The 22,642-nt window shown below is 30.1% G+C and overlaps 3 protein-coding genes across 5 annotated transcripts; 1 reads left to right on the plus strand and 2 right to left on the minus strand.

Annotated features, from left to right (window-relative positions):
• Window positions 1-2,426: 2,426 nt before the first annotated feature.
• LOC103492273 (glucan endo-1,3-beta-glucosidase 13) lies at window positions 2,427-5,777 on the plus strand. 2 transcript variants are annotated; one of them, XM_008452574.3, is made up of 4 exons: window positions 2,427-2,770; window positions 3,470-4,744; window positions 5,264-5,294; window positions 5,409-5,777. In XM_008452574.3, exons 1-4 carry the CDS (start codon window positions 2,707-2,709, stop codon window positions 5,542-5,544), a joined length of 1,506 nt encoding a protein of 501 aa, XP_008450796.1. In that variant the 5' UTR covers window positions 2,427-2,706; the 3' UTR covers window positions 5,545-5,777. The 2 variants fall into 2 exon arrangements, with proteins under 2 accessions (XP_008450796.1, XP_050937273.1); XM_051081316.1 differs by lacking the exon at window positions 5,409-5,777 and having other exon boundaries at window positions 2,442-2,770; window positions 3,470-5,295.
• A 589-nt stretch (window positions 5,778-6,366) lies between these two features.
• LOC103492274 (derlin-1) lies at window positions 6,367-9,552 on the minus strand. Of its 2 annotated transcripts, XR_007818959.1 has the most exons (8): window positions 9,375-9,552; window positions 9,058-9,193; window positions 8,105-8,178; window positions 7,898-7,991; window positions 7,290-7,418; window positions 7,022-7,182; window positions 6,585-6,782; window positions 6,367-6,479 (listed from the first exon to the last, which is right to left on the minus strand). XR_007818959.1 is itself a non-coding variant. In XM_008452575.3 (7 exons), the coding sequence occupies exons 1-7, from the start codon at window positions 9,389-9,391 to the stop codon at window positions 6,665-6,667; spliced, it is 729 nt and encodes a 242-aa protein (XP_008450797.1). In that variant the 5' UTR covers window positions 9,392-9,552; the 3' UTR covers window positions 6,367-6,664. The 2 variants fall into 2 exon arrangements, 1 of the variants encoding a protein (XP_008450797.1); XM_008452575.3 differs by having other exon boundaries at window positions 6,367-6,782.
• A 4,252-nt stretch (window positions 9,553-13,804) lies between these two features.
• Window positions 13,805-15,226, minus strand: LOC103492275 (leucine-rich repeat extensin-like protein 4). The gene has a single exon (XM_008452576.3). It carries the CDS (start codon window positions 15,167-15,169, stop codon window positions 13,916-13,918), a length of 1,254 nt encoding a protein of 417 aa, XP_008450798.2. The 5' UTR covers window positions 15,170-15,226; the 3' UTR covers window positions 13,805-13,915.
• Window positions 15,227-22,642: the final 7,416 nt, after the last annotated feature.

The raw sequence follows: 22,642 nt of genomic DNA on the forward strand, positions 1-22,642 counted from the left end.
TGAACATGGTGGGCCGAAAAACCGAAACGAACGAACCGAGGTCGAGACGTCGGAATAGTACAATCGGCGATCGGATTTCGATTCTAGAAACTAAAAAACCGAGTTATCGACCGGTCGGTTTGAACCAACCCATGTATTTTTTTTTAAATAATATATATAATATATATTATATAATTATAAGTTTATATTTAAAAAGAGAAATAAAACAAAATAATGCAATTTTTAATCTTTAAAATCGTCTATCAAAGAAAATTTTTCTCCAACCATAAACCACAATCCATACAAAGGTCAAAGGAAAAAAAAATTGAACCTATATATTTCACACTTCAAAAAAATAAAGGAAAAAAGGGAAAGGAAAAGAAAAAAAGAAAAGGAGGAAAAGAAAAGAAAGTAAGAAACATAGAAAGAAAAAAAGGAAGAAGAAGGAGGAGGGAAAAAAACTCGACCAAAACTAACCGACCGACCAACTGTCGGACCGATCGATTTTATTGGAAATAGCGGCTGAAGCCGGTTTTGCAACATATATACCGACTTGTGGTCGGTTCAAGGGCGATTTGGTCAGAAAATCGATCCCGACCGTCCGCTGCTCACCCCTAGTACAAATCAAATTAATTGCCACCTTCGTATTTCTCCACAGAGATAGTGTTAGCAACACAAAAAACTTGTGTATAAAACTGTAATAATCACTACGGAGGTGAGTTGTTTTAGTGCTAGATTATTGTAGTTGAATTATAATGGTTTGTGTTTAGAATTTAAATTATTTTAGTTCAAATTATAATGACATGTATATGTGGTGTAGAGATTATTTTCATTCGTTACACTTCAAACAGATACTATTATAATCAAACTAAAATAATCTACAACTCAAACATAAACAATTATAACCTAACTATAATAACATTTGAATATATTGATCCACCTCTTATCCCAAACACCTTTATAATACTTAAACACAGTGCACATTTCATTTGCTAACTTAAACACCACCCATGGTAGAGTGAGTTGTTTTGTAGCTCTAACTTATATGTATATCCCACAAATCATACAACAATCTATCAAAATTTCATAATAAAATTGAGGAGGAAGATCCTAAAAATGGAGTTTGGCACAAGTCACGATGGGGATAAATAGATATGGCTTAGGCTTATATGTTTAATTTCCCATCCCATCAATTTCCCTTATCTAATCATAAATCCACGCTGTCCCAATCTTTGTTCTTATCCATTTTGTCGCTTAATTCCTTTTGGCCCATTCAAATATAATGGGCCTCACACGGTGGCCCACTTTCATTCTCACTTGGGCTTCATTCTAATCAATTTGGTTTTTCTATTTCTGAGGCCCAGTTTGTTTGGCCTGGGGTGTAGGCTTTGATCCATTCCCTTAGTCTTTTCTATTTTCAAATTAAAATTAAATCAATTTTTAATTTGGCTTTTCTTTCTTTTTTAACATTTCGTTTTTTTTTAATATATTTTATAAATAAATGACGAAATTCGTCGCACTTAATTTTAATTCATGAAGTGTGAATATTTTGTCAATTTTTCAAAATTAAATATATATATATATATTGTAATAATTATAAACCATAATAATTAGTATTTATTTAAAATTACTACCCATGCCACACAATTACTAAAATAATATACTAACTTTCGTATCTAATAGTTCATAATCAAGAAAGATCGTCTTAAATATCAAAACTTTTAAAAGTATTTATAAATATAACAAAATATCACAACCTATATGTGATAGACATAAATAGTAGTTTGTAGTCCATCGTAAATATACAGTGATATTTTATAAATATTTTAATTGATTTAGCTATATTTGAAAATAGTTTAATGTTAAATTCATTAGTTCCACCTAGGAAACAAAAAATTCTTATAATATACAAGTGTCATGTGACCTATATCAAGTATGTCAAAAAAACATTTCATATTTATTTGAAAGTTGAAAGATTTTCATATTAAATATACTCGTAAAGGAGAAAGTATAACGACCCAACTTGACTTAACCCACGAACACTCTTACGGATCTAAAGCTTTTTAAAAAGTCAAACTTTGTTTCGATCAACAATCAAAAGATTCAAATTTCAAACCTTTTTTTTTTTTTTTTTTTTTTTTTTTTTTGCTTACAATCAACCATGTAAACTTTAACCAAAAAAGAAAAGAAAGAAAGAATCATTGGTTTAGATTTAGAAACAAACAATAAATTCCAAAATTCCAAAATATCTTTAGCCAATAAATATGAAGAACAAAAGAAAATAAGTTCTTATTTTTCAAAAAGAAAAGAAAAGAAAACGGCAGCGTTTAGATGACATGTAGTGAAATGAAGCAGAAGATTATAAGGTAGTGGGGAACAGACATGCTTATGCGTGGCACCGTAATCGAGGATTCACAATTAACAAAAATTTATAATTCCCTCTGAAGTCCGGTCCTTATGCTGACACACTCCATCGACACTCTCCAGCACTACAATTTTTAAGCTATTTTTGCTCTGTTTTTAACCATAACCAGATAATCTCGACATCCGTAATCACTCTCAAGAGTAACTTTTTAGAAAGCGAAAGGAGCCGTTGCTGTTCTAAAATCCAACCCATAAAAGAAGCTTCAAGAAATCCCTCATTCCCATTTTTCTTCTCTACACAAACAACAGCAGAGGAAGAGCCAAACAAAAGGGTTTGGCTTTCAAGTGATAAAGAGAAGGAGAATGGGGAAAAGGGTTGGATTCAGTCTATTTTTTCTTGGGATTTCACTGTTCTTGATACTTTTGGGTTTGTTCCTCTCTGTTACTTCTTCTAGTTCTTGAATCTCTTCCTCTTGTTTTCTAGCTCTAAGTTTGGATTTTGGGGTCACATTTTGGTTTATTTGAAGTGGCTTTGTTTGGTTATACTTGTTGGATCTTCCATTTCATTTGCATTGTCAGTAATTTGTAGTGACAGCCGTTCTTTGACTTTGTTGCCAAATTTATTGATAGAAGTTCACTGTGTATTTCTTCTAACTTGGCCTTTTCTTTTGTGAACTTTGGATGTGTATTGTGCTAGAACTTGTCGAATATTACTAACTGTTAGGATCATTGAACAGTCAGTTTGGAGACCTTTTAGGAATTACCATTTAACAATATAAGGCTTCAGCTTAGAACGTGTGTTTACTTGCAATGTCTTCCTAGTGTTAGTTAAAGGGTATTGCATAAATGATAAGTTTCCTCTAACCATTCGGAACTAAACTAATTCTTATTCTACCTATTTGGTAAGATATTTATGCGCTAGGATTGATAGAAATCATGAAATAGAGAGTAGATTGGAGCTCAATGTAAGTGCATTGCAAGGCAACTTGCGTTTTGGCTCTATTGTTTTCGGAGGAACGAAGTACATAAAGAATGAACCCTTCTGGTAGACAGCAGTTTATTTGGTCATCGAATGTGTTCTTTTGGTTTTCGGATTCACCATTGTTCTTATTGAATTTGGTTGCAGGCCATTGCCAAGGAAGTAATGTTGGAGTTTGCTATGGAAGGAATGCAGATGACCTCCCAACACCTAATAAAGTGGCTCAGCTAGTCAAACTTCATAACATCAAATATATTCGGATTTATGATTCAAATATTCAGGTTCTCAAGGCCTTTGCCAACACTGGTGTTGAACTTATGATTGGGGTTCCAAACTCCGATTTGCTGCCATTTGCCCAGTTCCAGTCTAATGTAGATACTTGGCTTAAGAATAGCATACTTCCTTACTACCCAGCTACGAAAATAACGTACATTACGGTTGGTGCTGAGGTCACCGAGAGCCCCAACAATGTGTCTGCATTGGTGGTGCCTGCCATGAATAATGTACTCGCTGGCCTCAAAAAGGCTGGTTTGCACAAGAAGATAAAAGTTTCTAGCACTCATTCTCTCGGAGTTCTGTCTCGGTCATTTCCTCCCTCGGTTGGGGCTTTTAGTAGTAACTATGCATCTTTCCTGAAACCATTGTTGGAGTTTCTTGCTGAGAACCAATCTCCCTTTATGATCAATATTTATCCTTATTATGCATATCGAGAATCCCCCAACAATGTGTCATTGGATTATGCACTTTTCGAGTCATCGAATGAAGTTATTGACCCGAATACTGGTCTGCTTTACACGAATATGTTTGATGCTCAGATCGATGCTCTTTATTTTGCTTTGATGGCCCTAAATTTCAGAACAATTAGGGTGATGGTAACAGAAACAGGTTGGCCATCCAAAGGTTCACCAAAGGAGACATCTGCTACTCCTGACAACGCTCAAACTTACAACACAAATCTTATCCGCCATGTAATCAATAACACGGGGACACCTGCAAGGCCTGGAGAGGAACTAGATGTATATATCTTCTCTTTGTTCAACGAAAACAGGAAGCCAGGGTTAGATTCCGAAAGAAACTGGGGATTATTTTATCCCGACCAGACCAGCGTCTACAACTTGGATTTCACAGGAAAGAGTGTGGTAGACATGACTGCACAGGCAAATAACACTGCTTCCAATGGAACTGCTTGGTGCATAGCTTCAAGCAAGGCGTCCGACATGGACTTGCAAAATGCCTTGGATTGGGCTTGTGGTTCGGGGAACGTCGATTGCACACCCATTCAGCCAAGTCAGCCTTGTTTCGAGCCAGATACTCTGCTTTCCCATGCATCTTATGCATTCAATAGCTATTTCCAGCAAAATGGAGCCACTGATGTTGCTTGTGGTTTTGGAGGGAATGGAGTTAGGGTTAACCAGGACCCAAGTAAGTTGACTTCCACAAGCCACAACCACATTCCCGTAACATTCTTTATATATTTTCAGTGTTATATCTGTTTTTCAATTGCTTTTTATATAAGGGTAAAATCTAAAAGACACAGAAACACTTTAGATTGCCTATTGCGAATGCTTCCAATACATGTTGGACACTTGGGCACACCAATGCATAGAATACTTGTTGAGTAGACTAAAAAGACACATGACAATAACAATAAATTTAAGCATATAAATATATGAAACATATCATTTCCATGTCATGTCCTATATTTCTAAAGCATGATGTGTTATGGCGTCCGATATCCATGTTTCATGTTCATATCTATGCTTCTTTAGGGTAATTTAAATTGAAATCTACATCTCTCTTTTGTGTAAAGAGTTCCAACGACTTTTAGGTAACATATCTGCTTTGGGATTGTGTTTCCACTAGGAAAGCGGATATATAATGTTAACGTTTTTAGCTACTAGGAAGTGTTCCTAATCTTGGATTTGTATCTTGACTTTGCAGGCTATGATAATTGCTTGTATGCAACAGCAGGGTAAGCTTTTTGCTTTTGAGGTGTAACAAACTTGATGAAGTTCATGGATTTTGATTTCTAGTTCCTAATGTGTTCTTCGCTTTCCTTTGTTTTATTTTATGGTCTGTCAAGCAGGAAGAACAAGACGATTTCTTCGAGTAACACGACAGCAATATCTTCAACTTCGTCATCGTCTTCTTCAAGGATTAAAGTTTCTGGTGGTCTACTAGTTATGTTGATTTTTATATCATGTTTTCTGAAAATTTCATGATGGGGTGTTAAGCCTGAAAATTCCAGATTTTGCTAGAAAGACATTGCTGGATCGACCATTTTCCTTGTTTTTTGTAATTTATTGGGAGGAGTTGCAAATGTGTATCTGCTCTGTATGATAAGGATGTGTAGCTTTAAGGAGGAAGTCAATGGAATTAGTTGTTGATGTTGTTATGAAATAGACTAATAAAGAGGAAAAGAAATGTAAAAGTAGAGAATCAACATCTTTCGTTACATGCACTAGGCAACATTTTTATTACAAAAAATAATTCATCTCATAGAATATTAGAATTGACTGGCTCCTACAATTGTGGTGTGTTCTCTAAACTTTTAGCATGACATACGTTAATACCTTACTTAAAATTTGAATATTACTCAATTTTTCTTTACATATAATGAAACAAAATCACTAATCAGAAAGGAATTCAAGATGTCCAAATCAAATCGTAAAAATTGGGTCTTTCTATTTCAAATCCAATCAAAGTTATTCGATGACCAAACTTTACTGAGAGCATTGTTTTTAACTTATTCGGGTAAAACAATAACTTTACAAGGACAATGTCAGAATCTCTTGGTTTCACTATATATATATGCCTCGCATTTTGGGGTTGTTTTTCTTGGACCAATTTCTGAGAATAATAATGAGTGGGCCTCAGTCATTGTCAGAGTGCACTAACGTGTTTAATTATTTATACCACCTCTTGCGCACAATTAATGAAGGTTCAAAATGGTGAGTGAGTAGGAGAATAAGAAAGAACACAAGTGAGATAATGAGAAAGAGTGCGAGAGTAAGAAGAAGCATGAGGGCAAGACGATTAGGAAGGATTGAGAACAGTTTGGATTTTTATTCGATAACAGAGTTCAGAAGAAGTGTCTCGAAGCGAAACTCGAGTCAGAAATATCACGTTTTCAAAATCTCCTTCCGAATCCAAATTCCTTCAACGAAGAAACATAAGCACTTACTGATCACTAAGCATGGAACAAATATTTCTCGAGACCAACTATTTTGAACCTAATCAAATTCTTCAGCCCAATCTTTACCTCTTCATGTTGGCGGCACAATCTGAAAATCTCCAGTGTTAAGAGGATTGACCATGTTTGTTTCTTATACAGATAGCTGTTTAGCCATTAAGCCGATATGACCTCCCTCTGAAAGCCCCACTCGTACCCCTATCATCAGGCACTGCCGCACGTTGCATTGGTGGAGCACCTATCCTCCACCTTGAGACTAACCTCTGTCTGTAGAAATTGTTAAAGAAATGCCGAATAAAGCAAGACAAACAACAGAGAAAAAAACAAGAAGGTGAGTAAGATGGAAATGGAAAGACATTTTGGTGAATAAGATGATACCCAAAATGTAAGCATTTGTTATGAAATTGGAAGATTATGAGTGAATAAGCAGACCGACTACGATATGAAAATTATAGATGCATAGGCACTAAAATTTTGTTGTTAAAAAACCAAAAGAGGAAGGATACATCCAAAATGGGGTTCTCAATATGTTCTTTCCGCCTGCCAGCGGATGCAACACGGTCAAAAAGTAGTACAAATGCCCCGCTAGGATTCCGAGTAAATCAGGTACAAGGGGTGAACCGAAAATGACATCCAGTGCTAGCATGGCCCATGGCAGATAAAATGCCTGCATAAAAAGCATTACATTTAAGTTTCAGATATGAGGAACTGAGTAACACAATCCTAGGGAAGAAAAAACAACAATTTGTCGAAACCTAAATCTCAATGCCGTACCTTAAGAGTTACAAGGCCATATATATTGATTTGTGCATTAGGAAATTCTCTACTCCAGACATAGAGAAGCATAAACACAAGTGATATCCCTAAGACTGGAAACCGGAAGATTGGGATAGCAGCAAGTACCTATACAAGAGGAAGTATACATAACAATAAAGGTTGTAACAAATCAGCGAAAATATTCAACCAAAAACTCATATATGGGAGGATTTCATGAAAAAAAGTTCCAAAGTCAAGGCTGTTGGAAAATCTTAACCTACCAGTAACTCGATGAAATATTGATACAAAATGCAAAACATTTTAAGGTGGCATTGTGGCGATGATGAAACATTGGATACCTGGTAATTATCTACTCAATCTGAGGGTTTTACGTCAAAGAATTGTAAATGAACAAGGATTGGCAAAAATAATATGGGAAACATTAGGTGCCATCTGCAAAATCTACTATTTTTACAAATACATAAGTCTTAAGAACCACTGGCATCTAATCTTTTACCAAAAACCAAAGCTTGAGGAAAAAATATGAAAGAATACAAAAAGGCAAAACAAAAGGCAAAAACAGTCACTGCATTTAAATGAATGGCTTAATAAAGATCCTCACAAACCAATAATGTCAAGCCTCCAAATATCATCATCCATAGAAAATCTGCTGTTCGCCTCTGAAATGGTCCATTCTCAAGTTGAACCCCATATCTTGCTCTGTAAGGGCACAACCACGAAACTATTAGTGCATCAAAAACCATCGAGTGTTTGAACACAAGCTCTCCACTTACATCATAAAAAAGTTACCACAAGCACACACAAAAACTTACATCATTAATAAGCGAATTCCAAAATTGATAGAGAATTTTCCTAGGAAGAAAAAGTTTGTGAATAACCTCCACACCTGAAAATAAAGGTGACCTTGCCATAAATATGATAATAATAAAATGAAAAGAATGTGTTGGAACTCAAATTAAATAATTAGTCTAAAGGCCAAAGAAAGTTCTAATTCATGACTACTTGAAAGTAGTCATTTAGGCTGAAAGATCAGATACAATTATACCTAAATTTCAAACATACAAGGAATTTCACCACACAAAGTAGTCATTTCTTTCTGCTAAAATGCCCCATATTCTTGCATCACGCCCTTCACTACTTTTACTTGCAGTTTAACACGGCTCACTTCATTTATTGACATTTGATAAAAGAGTTGACTACTAGGCTTCAAATAGAGAGATCACGACATTAAGAACAAATAGTTCATACTTGAACTGGTTCTAATTCTAACTATAACTCTCATGTCTTCTCAAATACTTGAAATAGGGCTTTCTAGTCTTAATAAATTTTACAAGCTCCATATTATAGACGATAAAGAACAAGCATGACAGAGCAAATTGAAATCAGGGGAGGAGATTTTACATTGTGTCTCAATCAATGTGATGCAATGACTGCCTTACCCAACAAGATTTAACATAAAAAGAATTTTAAAGCAAATTTCATCAATATGGGGGGAAAAAGACAAAACTACTCGATCAATAACAAAAGTTCCTCCAAGAAGCCCTAACGGAATTTATTAAGAAACCCACATCAATTACAAGAGAGGCTTGAAAATTGACCTAAAAAGTTAAGTCGAAGATATTTCCAATGCTCTTGAGAATTTGTTATAAATCGAACCTTCATTCAAAAGTGCATAATAAAATCCCTAAGGTAAGTAAGTAGGAGCCAGAAAAATGTTTGAAAAAAAAAAACTAAAAATTCAATCTATGGAGATTGAAGTGAATACCTGAAAATGCTTGAACACAAGTCCATAATCCAACGCAATAAGCATGGGATCGTACAAGCCAAGTTGAAAGGCTGTAGTTGCCAAAAGGCACAGAGTTCCATACGCCTTACTAATAGGTGGAAGAGAGTTGTAAAATCTGAAAATCATAATAAAAAATGATTCAAGACTAAGAACACAGATCAAAATGAGAGTGAAGAATCAGAACAGACATTGGAAATGAGAAGATTACAATATGAAACAGAGGAAATGGAAAGGTAATAAAAAGATGAAACAATAGTAAAATTCGTAAAAATTCAAAGAGGGAAAAGCAGCATTACTCGGCAGGAGAAGACATTGTAGAAACAGAAATGAAATTCAGAGAAGCTATGGGAAATGAAGATCTTTCAGTTCTTGTATAAGAAATTTCACCGCCAGAAGAAGAACAAGACTTAACAAACAAGAAATTAGAAGATGAACAATGGAAGAGTTCTCTACGACCCAGAATGTTCTGAATCCGAAGTGGTTTCCTCGCTCTCGTGCGTGCGGATTAATGGGCTGACTAAGAGAGTTGGGCCAGGCCCAAATAATACATTGCATTAGCGGACATCGATATAAAAGTGTTGATGGCATTAAAATGTAGACTATTTTAGTTTGAGAGTGAAATAGTAAATATTATGATAAAGAATAAAAACATGATAAATATAAAATAGTAAAAACCGAGGATTTTGAGGAGATAGTTGTTATAATCTTAGAATATTGTGTATCCCAAACGACCTTTAATGGACTATATCGTTCATAGGAGTCTACCACATATAGACTTTGCTCTATTAACAGTAGAGGCGAGCATCAGTCGGTCAGATCATCTTTTTATCCAAACCGACTTTAAATTGACTATAGTCAGTTTAGTAAATGTTCAAACCAAACCTTGATCAAGAAGGAGTACAAATCAATAGTTGGTCAGCCGATTGGTCGATTTAAACTTTTGAATTTTTTTAAAATGTTGTCAGTCTGGAATTTTCCCAAACCAACACTGATCAAGCATCTTCTTATCTCCAACCAACCGCATTTGATTCGACTAGTTTTAATCGATCAACTATGTTTTTCAATCTATCATGCTCACTCATAATTTACAATTCTTTAAAAATGTTATATTCACTTATTAGCCCATTATCCTCTACAACTACCGTAAAGAATTTCACGTTGCAATAAATATCTCCAATTTTAAGTTATTTGATAAATTTTTGCATGGAAGACTCAAAATTTGTATTTGAAATGCTGTTTGACCTAAACTTTGAAAATAATAATGTACAACGTTTTGCTTGCATCACTTTCACACGTGTTTGCGCTCCTTCATACTTCGTGTGATAGTGTTTGCATTCTTCTAATCTTACAAGACAACTCGTTTCAATCTATGACATTTTAGAGCAAAGTAAACTCATATAATATTAAATATTAAGTAGATGATTATTATTGATTGAACTCATTCTCTCGAATTTAAATTTCACAAGTTTTCTAGATTTGAAATGAAAAGTTTAACAAGCTGGGTAGTAAACATAAAATTCAATTTTAAGTTTACGAAAAATTAATTTAAGATTCTTTAAGTTTAAAGTTTGTGGACTAATTATATAAGTTTAATTAAGGTTAAAAAACCTATTAAACGTAAAATTGAAAAACTATAGATCTAACTATTTTAACACAAACCTGGGAATCCTTAAATTAACACAATAGCATGTATAATTTTAGCAAAATTATATCGTAAAACACTAAAACCAACCGAATAATAATAACAATCATAAAATAATGAATAATGTTACTCTTGCTCTCTAAGTTCAAAAGTAAAATCATCAACATAAAAAGAAATTCTTGTTTGCATGCAATACAACCCTAGAAAACTTTATTTAACTTTCAAAAAAGAATATCAAATAAGGTAATATATACGAATATTGAATTATTGATCAAAGTGTATTGTGTAAATGTAACCTTTTATGAATATGGACAAAGCTTTTTTTAACTTTCAAAATAGAATATAAAATAATCTAATTTCCTATTATTATTTGATTCTTATAATAAATCATCTCTTCCAACCAAATTTTATGAAAATATGGAAATTTATAAATTCTGTAAGCAACTCGTGAATTTTGTTATAATTAGTTAATGAAAATTTGATAACGGATAAATTAAACTATAATTAAGAATTTATAAATCATCATTTCTAGAAAATAAGACAGCAATTAGATGTATATTAGTAAATAAGGTGTTAGTGAATGAAAAATATTTACAGAAAAGAAAACTATCCGATATTGATGAGTAATTACAAGATTATAATTATCCTGAAATATTTAAATACAACGTAATTATAAATTGATATTGGAGCATATATCGAAGGATTTTGTATAGACCCCAACCTTATGCTGCTCTGGATATATATATAAAAGATTGAAATAATATCAATAATAGAAGTTAGTTCAATAGTTAAATCGTCCCTAATCCTTTATAGATTCAAGTTCAAGTTTCACTCCTTATTTTTACTAAACCGTAAAACTCTGTTAATAAAATTTTTTAGATCCACCTCTGACAACATCTAACGTTAAAGATTGATCATCTCCATTCTTAGGAAGAAAATGACGTTAAAAATAAATATGTCAAACTTTCAAAATTAAATTTTGAATGATATGAGGATAAAAAACAAATCACATACACTCAAGCGAAATTATACAATTTAAATAATCGACAGCATTAAATTGGTTTTTCTTTATTGAGCTAAACGAGCTTAACTAATATACGGTTATATAATATATACATTATAGATGGAAAACAATTTTCTTTTCCATTATCGTAAAAAAAAAAAAGAGAGAAAAAACCTTGAAATTTCTTTTTGTTTTTGTTTGTGTGACACTATTTCTTCCTCTAATGTAATTACTTTTACCAAAATTTTAAAAATCAAACCAAAATTTTAAAACTAAAAAAAATAAGTTTTAAAATTTTTGTTTTTGTTTTTGGTAGTTTGAACAAAAAATTAATAAAATAATTCCTGTAGAGGAGGGTAATGGGACCCGGATAATCCACGTGGCAGGATGTGAGAAAGTGAAACTACGTGTACACTTGGTAAGTGACGTGGGGCCAATAGGTGGATCTTGACGTGGTTTATCCATGTGGCCGGTCGCTCTCTGATCTTAGACTGGGCCGCACCTAATCCGGTCCAATCTCTTTCATTTTAACTTATTCTATTTTCTTATTTAAAATTATATTAATTAATAATATATATTTTTTTCTTTTTTTCCAACTTAATCATTTGCTTAACCCTATGTTTAATTATTTAATAACTATTTTATAAGATGTACTTTGTTCTCAAAAGTAGTTTTTTTATTAAAATTAATTAGATGATTTTAAATTCTAAAATATAATAGAGAAATATTTACGGATGGTAAAAAATTTAAACTATCTATAAAGTATAACAAAAAAAATTTAATAAGTTAATAGATTTTCCTTTATTTTTAAATAAATTTATTTTTTTTATCTACATTCTAAAGTGCCCCTTTTAGATATATATTTAAAACTATATATATATATATATATAATACCCAAAGTATAACAATTATTATTGAGTTACGAGCTAATTTCATTGTCCATGTATCTATTTCTTTTTTTTTTTTTTTTTGTCATGGTTGGAGTTAGTGTCTCCATCAATTATTTAGAGAAAAAGACAATATAGTTTCTTTTATCTTATTTTACCTTTCTTATATATTTTAAATATAAATTAAAAAATCCCATCGATGCCCCTCTTAGAGGGGAATATTACTAGGTGACATTAGACCAATTGTACACATGATAGGGGTAAATATGTAAGAAATGTCACATGAGTCAGTTCTAGAACTACAATGCAAACCTTTTTTTTTTTTGTTCTTTTTGGTAATAAATTAAATAAGATATATAATATATTGCAACATTTTCGAACATAGCAAACTATTGAAATTATTTACAAATCTTTAGCTATATATTTTTTTTCTCTAATATATTATATTATATATATATATATATATATATATATATATAAAATAGGTTTCAATAAATTTTTGCAAACAACAAGCATAGACAAACTTTACTGTCCTTCTAATAATTTCACCATTTATATGGAGACCTGGTTTTGTTCATGTCATAGACAATGAGGAAATTCTTCCCTAACATTTATTTCACCGTATAATTGTCTAAATTTGTACTTAAAAGAGTAATAAATGTATTTTATGATAGTGATTTCTATATCATTGTTAGCTTGAGAAAATATTTGTTTATTTTTTGTTCAGGTAATTATTTGATTTTTTATTTTTGTTTTTGAAAATCAAGTCTATTTTATTTTCCGTGTCTTACAATGGTTTGTATATATATATTTTTTAAAATACAATGATTGGAGATAACAAGAAAAGAAAGACAAATTGTCATATGTTTGATTACGAAAAATATCTAGTATTATTTTCAATATCTCTCGATCATAATTTAACACGTCATTAAATAATTTAGCTACCTCTCATGTGATTATTAAATGCTAAGTAATCTTTCATACTATCTTATATAGAAATTTTATTGTTTAATTAGCTCTAATGAAAGTTAGAGCCTAACCAAGCCAATATTATTTATTACTAATCATGTGTATTATAATATAATCCGTAAATCACTAATTAATTAATGACACTGAAATTCCCATATCCATTGAAAAACACACACACTCATCGGACAATAATCAAATCAAATCGACGAACAAAAACAAAAACGATTAAGCCAAAAAAATATTTCATTAATCACTATCAAAATAATAACAAACCCATCTAAAATTCTTGTAATTTTTCTTTCTCTTTTCTTCAACCTCTCTCAATTCTCCCTCTTCTCATGGCGGCGATGAACTAAGATCACTCTCTGTTCTTCCACCCAATGTCCCACAAACCAAAGGCTTCACAATGGAAGGTATCCTAAAGCAATTCAAACTCCCACCAGGAATCACATTACATTCAGGACGAGGTCTTTGTAAATCCTTTCCCGGAATACAATTTCCGGAGAAATCAAAACCTAAATTCCCAACAACATTGTTCCTCGAAGAAGAAGAAGAACAGTCTTCCTTTAACCCAGAAAAGAAATTGAAAGAAACAGTCAAATTCACCAAACTTTTCAACGAACAGATGAAATCAGGAACAACCCCAGATAGCCGATTATGCCCAAAATTCATAATCTGGATTTGGTTTAAACAAGACAGAGTATCAGGTAAATGACCCATTAATGAATTGAAACTCACATCAAACACTTGCATTTCAGAGAAAAACCCAATTCCTTCTGGAATACAACCAGTTAATTGGTTGTTTAGTAACAAGATTTCTCTAAGTGTTGAACCTAATAAACCAAACCCATTTGGGAGATTCCCATATAGCTTGTTATTAGCTAAATTTATCACAGAAGCAGGAGAATTCCCAAGATTTTGAGGAATTTCACCTTCGAAATGATTGTTGTTGAGAAAAATCGCATCGAGTTTCTTATTGAAGAGATCTTCAGGAATGGGTCCGTGGAAATCGTTGAATCTGAGGTCTAAATACATCAGATTCGGAATGTATAATGCTTGAATAGGAAACGGACCTGAAAACAAGTTGTTACTAAGATCTAATTCTTGAAGAGATGACAATTCTCTGAAGGATTCCGGTACGGTGCCAGAAAATCGGTTGGTGTTTAAGTGAAACAAAGTGATTTCGGTGAGAAACGAGAGTTCTTTAACGAGTGTACCTCCGAGATTGGCGTGATTTAGGTCGATTCCGGCGACAATGTCGACGGGTGAAGACGTCGTTTCGTCTTGAACTTGTGCACAAAAAACCCCTCTGTAAGAACAAACATTAGGGCCGACCCAAGTGGTTAAAATCCCTAACGGATCGCTTGTAATGGCGGATTTCCATGATTGTAGTGCAGTGTAAGCTCTGTTTAGCCTTGGTGTTGGTGAGCCATTATTTCCGCCAATCCAAACCCCGGTTCCTCCGCCGCCGCCGCCGATAGTAACGCCAACTCCGATTCCGCCATTGACGGCTACTTCGAAGCTTTTAGTTGGAGGGGAATTTGTGACGATGAAGAAGAGGAGAGAAGTGAGGAATGGGAAAATTTTCATTTTCAATTTTTGGTGAAAGAAGGAAATGAAAATGTTTCTGTTTGTCAAAAGTAGAGTAGCCATGGAAATGAATTGACCTCCTTTTTTTTTTTTTTTTTTTATCAAATTAAATTTTATTTTGTTAATTCTATTAAATTTTCTTTTTTTAAGTAATATTTTTTATTCTAAAACTTCGGTAATTATTCGAAATTTCAATACAAATTATTCCCTAAATTGACAATGAGACGAGTAATTTTATGATTAATCATAGTAAAATTTTTAAGAATTATATTAGACACGAATTCCAAAGGCTACATTTGTAATTGACTAACAATAATTTTTTTTTGTCCCTCTTCAATTATTAATCTCTTTTATTTTATCTCGTTTTGTAATTTGACTCATTGTGGATATAGACCTCGTGAACTCTCTTTTTTGTTATGGTTTTTTTTTTAAATTTTTTTGACAAAAGGTTATATATATATATATAAATAAAAATTAATTTTTCTTTGATATAACAAAAATATTGATTCACTTTTTAAGTTCAACGAAAATGTACGATAACTGTACATATATTAAATTTGATGTGTAATTTAGTATGTAACTTTTTAATTTTATATTAGTACATGTGGATATTTATTTGTTATATAGAAAACCAAATTATTTCTATAATGAAAATATAGAGTTTCCATTTTACGTTTACGAGAAAATCAAGAAATATTAAATACAAAATTGAAAGTTTAGAGCTATCGTATATTAATTTAAAAGATAAATTAGTATTTAGTTTACTTTTGAAAATTAGGACATGAGACGCGAAAATGAAAGTTAATCGACCTATTAAACCATATTGAATGTTATAAATTTATAAACCTAATATTCCAAAGAGTAGTATTGTAATTTTACTAATTTGGAAGCTAATTTAGAGTTGTATTTTATTTTAATTAAAAGTAATTATCTAATAAGATGATTCTTTTGTAAAGATAAAATGTAAAATAAAACAGCTAATAGAAGGCTGTTCTTCAATTTCAAATTAAAGAGATTATGATAATATTGGTTACCTTTTAAGAAAAGAAATGGAATAAATAATAAAGTCGAACAAATTCACTATTATAAAACGTAGGAATCATAGTTAATATCGATATCTCAAATTTATGAATATATATACTAATAAATATTTTGAAAAAGGTCACGAATATTACGAAAATTAATAAGGAAGTTGCGAATTATTTAACGAAATTTTAGAAAATATTTCTTTAAGTAATAAAATATGATCAATAAAATTAAACAAACAAATAAAAAGTTAGAAGTTAAATATGATTAGTAATGGAATGATAGATAACGGCGGAAGATCATCGAAAAATGTATATATAATGTCAAGTACAATATTCGATATTAATTAGATGATTACCTAAGGAGTATGGGCCTATAACATTTAACATAAGTTTTAATCTTGGCACATTCAATCATATAGTAAGATTAAGACATTAAAATAGTTGAAAAGTTGAAGACATTTATTATCACATATATAAATTATTGTCAATATAGATGCAATATTAAATTGAAAAATAAAGTATAGATTTGTCTTTCATTTTTTTTCTTAGAAATGAAAGCTTTGGGCTCTAAAAAGAAAAAAGAATAGTTCGGGATTACAAATTCAAAATGTATCAAAAATAACAAATGATAACAACTATTATAATAATTATTATTAACCTATTTTATAAATATTTTGAACAGTTTTGTAAATCATTAATACATGTTGGTAAGTCAAATTGAATACACAACATCCTATAAGTCATATATGTCAAAGTTATAATAATTTTGATTGAAGTTCGAACACGACACCAAAATAAAAACATTAAATTCGAGAGAGAATATATATAAATGAAATTTCATCTTCATTTAATTTACTTCATACTTTTGAGGTGCTTTGTAATGAATGTTCTCCACAATAATGGGATACAATACAAAACCAAATGTTATAAATTATTTTCATGGCCCATCCTTTTATATCTTTTATTTTCATTCATTTTATTGCATGCATGCATGCATACAATTTTCCAAATTTACTCAAATAATAGTTTAATTTTTTTAAAATTTTTTTAGTATATATATACACTTAATTATAATTGTATTATATGATTTCAAACTTAAAAATTAAAAGAAAAATTTTCACCATAGACATTTGATTTGAGCAATAAAAAGTACACATTTTTATTATACATGTAGGTTTGGTTTGAGTATGGATAGAGCATTTAGAGTAATGTATCAATAATTTATTTCACTTGTTTTCCCCCTTCTCTTCTTCACCTACTCTTCTCTTAATTATTTTTGTAGCCCATCTGTCATTCAACTTTATAATTAATTTCTTTTTTCATAATAATATAATTGTTGCAATCGATCCAAATTTGTTCGAGCTATAAACAAGAAGATATATATTGAAGTAGAAGAAGCAACACGGTTAACTATTTTAGAAACTTTTAGATTTTCTTCGGTTAAGAAATTTGAAAATTCCTTTAAACAAGAACAAACAAAAAAAATATATATTTAGATATTTAGAAGTAACGTATAGAGAAATCCTTGTGCTTTGGGCTCGGAAGATCTTGCACTTTCCCCTATCAATAGAAGTTGTCTTTCATTTGTGAACCAAACAAGAGTAAGGAAGCAATGCAAGTAGTCAAAGAGAGGAAGAAAGAAAGCAAGGGAGTTAGAAAAAAAAAAATTTTGAGTTAAAAAAGTGCGTGAATATCTTGAAAGAATAAAATAGTATTATCTCAATTTCTCGATAAAAATTTTATTTATTCGAAGATTGTTTCTCTTTCTTTTGTGACAATTATTTCAATAAAGGACACCTCATAGTTATAATCAAACGATGATAAATTTTCTAAATGAGCAATCGACCAAAAAAGTGTTAGTGATAAAACATAGAGTTTCTTCTTATATATAAGAACGTTTGCTATTTTTTTATTATTATTATTATTATAAAGAAACAATCTTTTATCCTAGTCGATAGTTTTTACCTTAATTGTTTAGGAGATTTTCATGTAAAATCTATTTGTGTTATTCTCTCCCATCGTATTCTCCATTATTATTATTCTTAATCTAATTTAGTTTCAATTTGATTAAAATCAGTTTGTAATAGAAAATATGGTGTGGGTTTTAGGAAATATAGAACAAGAGAAGTTATCTTTAAAGGGTACTTCACAATTCAAACTTCATTGTAATAGTTCTACGCATATTGTTAATTCAAATCTCTAATGTATACTATTTCAATTTCGATCGGTTTTTACTTCTTCGTAGTTGGATCGATTTGAACATTTACTAAACCAATCATAGTCAGTTTAATGTCAATTTGGTCCATAAAAATCGATTCTAACCGACCAATGCTCATCCTTAAGCCAAACTACGACTTTAATTTCATTATTCTTTATATGAACAAAACCTAAAATTAATAAACTAATTATTGGACCTTTGGTGGTAGGCATATATACATATATACTTTAACCCATTCAATTGGCCTCTATTCCATCGCAATCTTTACACAACATTGTTGAACTATAAATCATTGCACAAATTGACTTGATTGGGGCTATTGATCACAATTAATAGCCCATGTGAATGAGATATTAAATATATACTTTTTTCTCCTCAAACAAGATAGGGATATCAACTTTATTTTAACAAGCCAAGCTAAGTCATAACTCACAAAACATATAAATGAACAAGAATATTAATGTATTTCAACATCCAACACAAACAAATCAATAATACCCTGAACCAATTTTCACGATAATTACGAGTTTAATGTTTTAACATTTGTATAAATTAGATGACTCAATTTTTACGATCGAAAGTTTGCAAGATATATTGTTATTCATACTTCAAGTACGATGTTTGCCTTTTATCCTTTAAGATTTTTTTCATATGAACTAAAATTTGATATTTGAAATAATAATTAACCTATAGGTTCGAAATAAAACAAAATTGAATATGTCGATCAGAACAATATCCTAACCTAAAACTGAAGTAGATGTATACACCAAACAGAAGAAACCAACTTCTAAATTTATTCCAACGAGAACATAATTCAACTTACTTGAATTGAATTGAACGGAGGATTTTCTCGAACCTTACAATTTTTTTTTTTAAAGTAGTATAAATTTGTCATTTAATTCCACAAAGAATTATTGTTGGCAAAGTACAATAAATAGGTAACAAATGGAAAGTTGTTGGGGGGGAAAACTGCAAAGGGAAAAGGAAATTAAAGAAGAAAGCTTAAACGTACGCTGTAATGCTAAAGTGCGCCAAAAGCTTTTAAATTACGTAAGTACCCTCCTTCCCATATTTGGGCTTTATACCTTTAGCCCATAACTCTGGGCTGGGCTTTCCCCCCTTGGGCCTCTACTATAACACTGGGCCAAAATTTACTTAACAAAAGCGAGTTAACATCGTTTTGTAAAAACTATGGAAAAACTAAATAAATAAATTAAAAAAAAAAAAAAACAAAGTTTTATTTATTTATTCTTTTGAAATTTGGACTAAGAATTCAAATGTTTAATTACGAAAGATAAAAGCCAACCGTTAAGAAAACCGTAGAAAACAAACATAGTTATCAAAAGATAAAGACCTCCAACAATCTTGTTTTTAGATTTTTGTTTCTTTAAATATACGTTTGTTTTCGCTTATAAATTTTTAATTATAGTTTTCACGGTTCTTAAAGAATGACGGCTAGATTTCAAATTAGATTCTAAAAACAAAAATAAGTTTTTGGAAACTACTTTGTATTTCTATGCAATTTGTCTTGGCTTGGCTTTCAAAACATTAATAAACAGTGTAGGTAGCAGAATATAAAAATATATGAAATAAAAGTAGCGTTTATAAGCTAAAATTTTTTAAAAACTAACTCGTGGAAATGATACGTAAGAAAAAATAGTTTTCTCTTTTCATTTTCAAACCTACGATTGACTTTTGAAAATATTATTTATAAAAATGAATTCATGGACAAAAAGTTGCTCTTTACAAATTTAATTTTAAAATAAACCAAATAGTTAATAATCAAACCATATCCATTTTGAAATTTTAAAATTAAGTTTATAAATATTCCTTCCATCTTTTTTGTTTAAAGCAACAAATTATTATAAAAAAAAAAAAACACAACAACTTAATTTTCGTTAAAATTAGGATATAGTTCAACCGTCCTCTTACTTAATCAACTTTAAAGTTAGATTTTAGTTTCTTCTACAAACTCGCGTCTCCACAAAAACAATATATATCAGATATGACCATACTTCTTTTAAAGAAAAAAAAAACAATAGAACAAAACCAAGCGGCTAAGCCAAAGTCTTACGAGAAAGCTGAATCAAAGAAACCTATAGTAAGTACGTAAAAGAATAGAATACTCTTGATTCTTCGAGACTTTTAAAGTCATAACACTAACCCTTTTCGAATTATATAATTCCAAAAAAGCAGAAACTTCCTAAGTTCCAAGTTTCGAATTTCTATATTACATAAAATATTAAGAAATTACTTTATATTAAATATATATATATATATATCTTAGAAGAAACATGAGATGTACACACTCTCTCCCAAACTTCAAAACCCGACCACATTAAAGTACATTAATTATTGGCAGTTTTATGTACGAGGAGATCTAAGGTTTTTGTCACTCAAAAATATTATAAAGAAATAAAGAGTTTGTAATTTAAATAAGTTTTCTTAAAGAAAAAAAAAAAAAAAAAGCAAAGAAATGGTCATTTCTACCACTTTTTCCTTTCAAAAGTTTATTCTTGTCCTCTCTATTTCTTTATATATTCCTTCCACTATCTCCACTTTAGAAACTACCATTCATTTTCTCACCCTTATTTATCATTCTCTTTTTATTAAATCACGACGACATGTTCTTAGTTTCACATTTTTACATGTTCAATATATATATATATATATCACATGAGAAAACAAAAATGAGTTTAAGTCAAAGATGATCGACACGACATTTCATCCTTGAGGTGAAAGATTCGATCTCTTATTCTCACAATTGTTACATTATTAAAAAAAAACTCCAACATAAAAAAAAAAAAGGTATTTATGTCGTAAAAAACCATGATATTATTTAAATAATTTCTTAGAAAAATTCAATAAATATTGACATTTTATTGGTATCTTTTGTCATGGTGTTGGAAAACATATATATATGTGTGCCTCTTAATTAAATGGTAAATTTTTTGGCGAGTTCTTTGTTATATATTCTTCATAAAGTTTGGTGATAAGAATCTAGTAAAAATTTATATGTTCCTCCCCTATGTATTATATATTATAATTAATTAGTTAGTAAAGCTTATACTTTTTTTTATAATTATTTAATATATATACATATATATACACACACACACATACATATAAGTGTTATATATAATTTGCATGGAATTGAGAAGTTCATCCAATAACCCATTTCTTCAACATTATGATTTCTTTTTATTATATAAATTACAATAGTATATGAATGGTATATTATAAGAGAGAGATTAATTGTTTTTGAAAATTTATTTTTAAAAAATAAATTTTTTCTCTTTCTATTTATTTAAAAAACAAAGGAGTTAATTAATTCTATTGTTATATATATATATATATATATATCCTCTATCTTTTAGCTTTAATTTTCAAAGGAAAGATATATGAAATGTAGACAAAAATTAAACTATATAACAAGAAAAAAGGATGCTAATATTATTCTCTTACCCTTAGCCTTTTTTTTTTTTTTTTTTTTTTTCACTTTGTTCTCCATTAGTAATTTACATTTTTCTTATTAAGGAGTTTTTAATTAGAATATAATCTTTTTATATATCCTTTTTCTTTTGGGCCACCCAATTAAATATACCTATTTACTTTTGAAAAATGTTTTTATTAATCTAAGTCAAACATTGTAAAGAAAAAAAAAAGTAGTTTTAGAAAACAATTTTTCTAAAAATCAATCACAAATATTTTAAGATTATTTACATGTATGGCTTAAAATAGTAAATATATATATATAGTTTTCAAAATATAGTAGAAAATTTTAATTTTTATAATGGTTGCATAATGAGCTAAATTATCATTACAAGTAGAGTTATGAAACATAATATTATGCAATATTTGGAAATACATTATATATAAAAAAAAAGTGTTGTAAACATTTCTTTTAGAATATATACATATTAAATTAATAGTATTTTGTGAAATTTCCTCAAAGAATTATTATTATTGTTATATATTTCAAAATTTATACCGTTTGTGTCGATCTTTCAAACGGATAGAAATATAAATAAATTTTAGATGCTACAGTGTATTCAAAAAACTTCATTCTTAAGGTTCAAACGTGTTCAAAATATGTAAAAAAATCCCACATTGAATAAATAAAAAGACTTCACAATATATCTATTTATACAAATGAGTTATTCTTCTACTTGTCAGTTAGGTTTTGGCGAATAACTTCCATATTCCTCTAATATGGTATATCAGTGT

This window comes from Cucumis melo, chromosome 2 (assembly GCF_025177605.1).
Source record: "Cucumis melo cultivar AY chromosome 2, USDA_Cmelo_AY_1.0, whole genome shotgun sequence".
In the NCBI taxonomy this organism is placed as follows: Eukaryota; Viridiplantae; Streptophyta; class Magnoliopsida; order Cucurbitales; family Cucurbitaceae; genus Cucumis; species Cucumis melo.

What these genes read in the sequence shown, in the direction of transcription:
- LOC103492274 (XM_008452575.3), bottom strand. An exon ending in TTGTGTTCAAGCATTTTCAG is followed by an intron (nt 8,179 to 9,057) that starts GTATTCACTTCA and finishes CTTTATTTTCAG; the next exon opens with GTGTGGAGGTTATTCACAAA. An exon ending in TTGGAGGCTTGACATTATTG is followed by an intron (nt 7,419 to 7,897) that starts GTTTGTGAGGAT and finishes CCTCTTGTATAG; the next exon opens with GTACTTGCTGCTATCCCAAT.
- LOC103492273 (XM_051081316.1), top strand. Translation starts at nt 2,707, where the DNA reads ATGGGGAAAAGGGTTGGATTCAGTCTATTTTTTCTTGGGATTTCACTG. An exon ending in ACTGTTCTTGATACTTTTGG is followed by an intron (nt 2,771 to 3,469) that starts GTTTGTTCCTCT and finishes ATTTGGTTGCAG; the next exon opens with GCCATTGCCAAGGAAGTAAT.
- LOC103492275 (XM_008452576.3), bottom strand. Translation starts at nt 15,169, where the DNA reads ATGAAAATTTTCCCATTCCTCACTTCTCTCCTCTTCTTCATCGTCACA.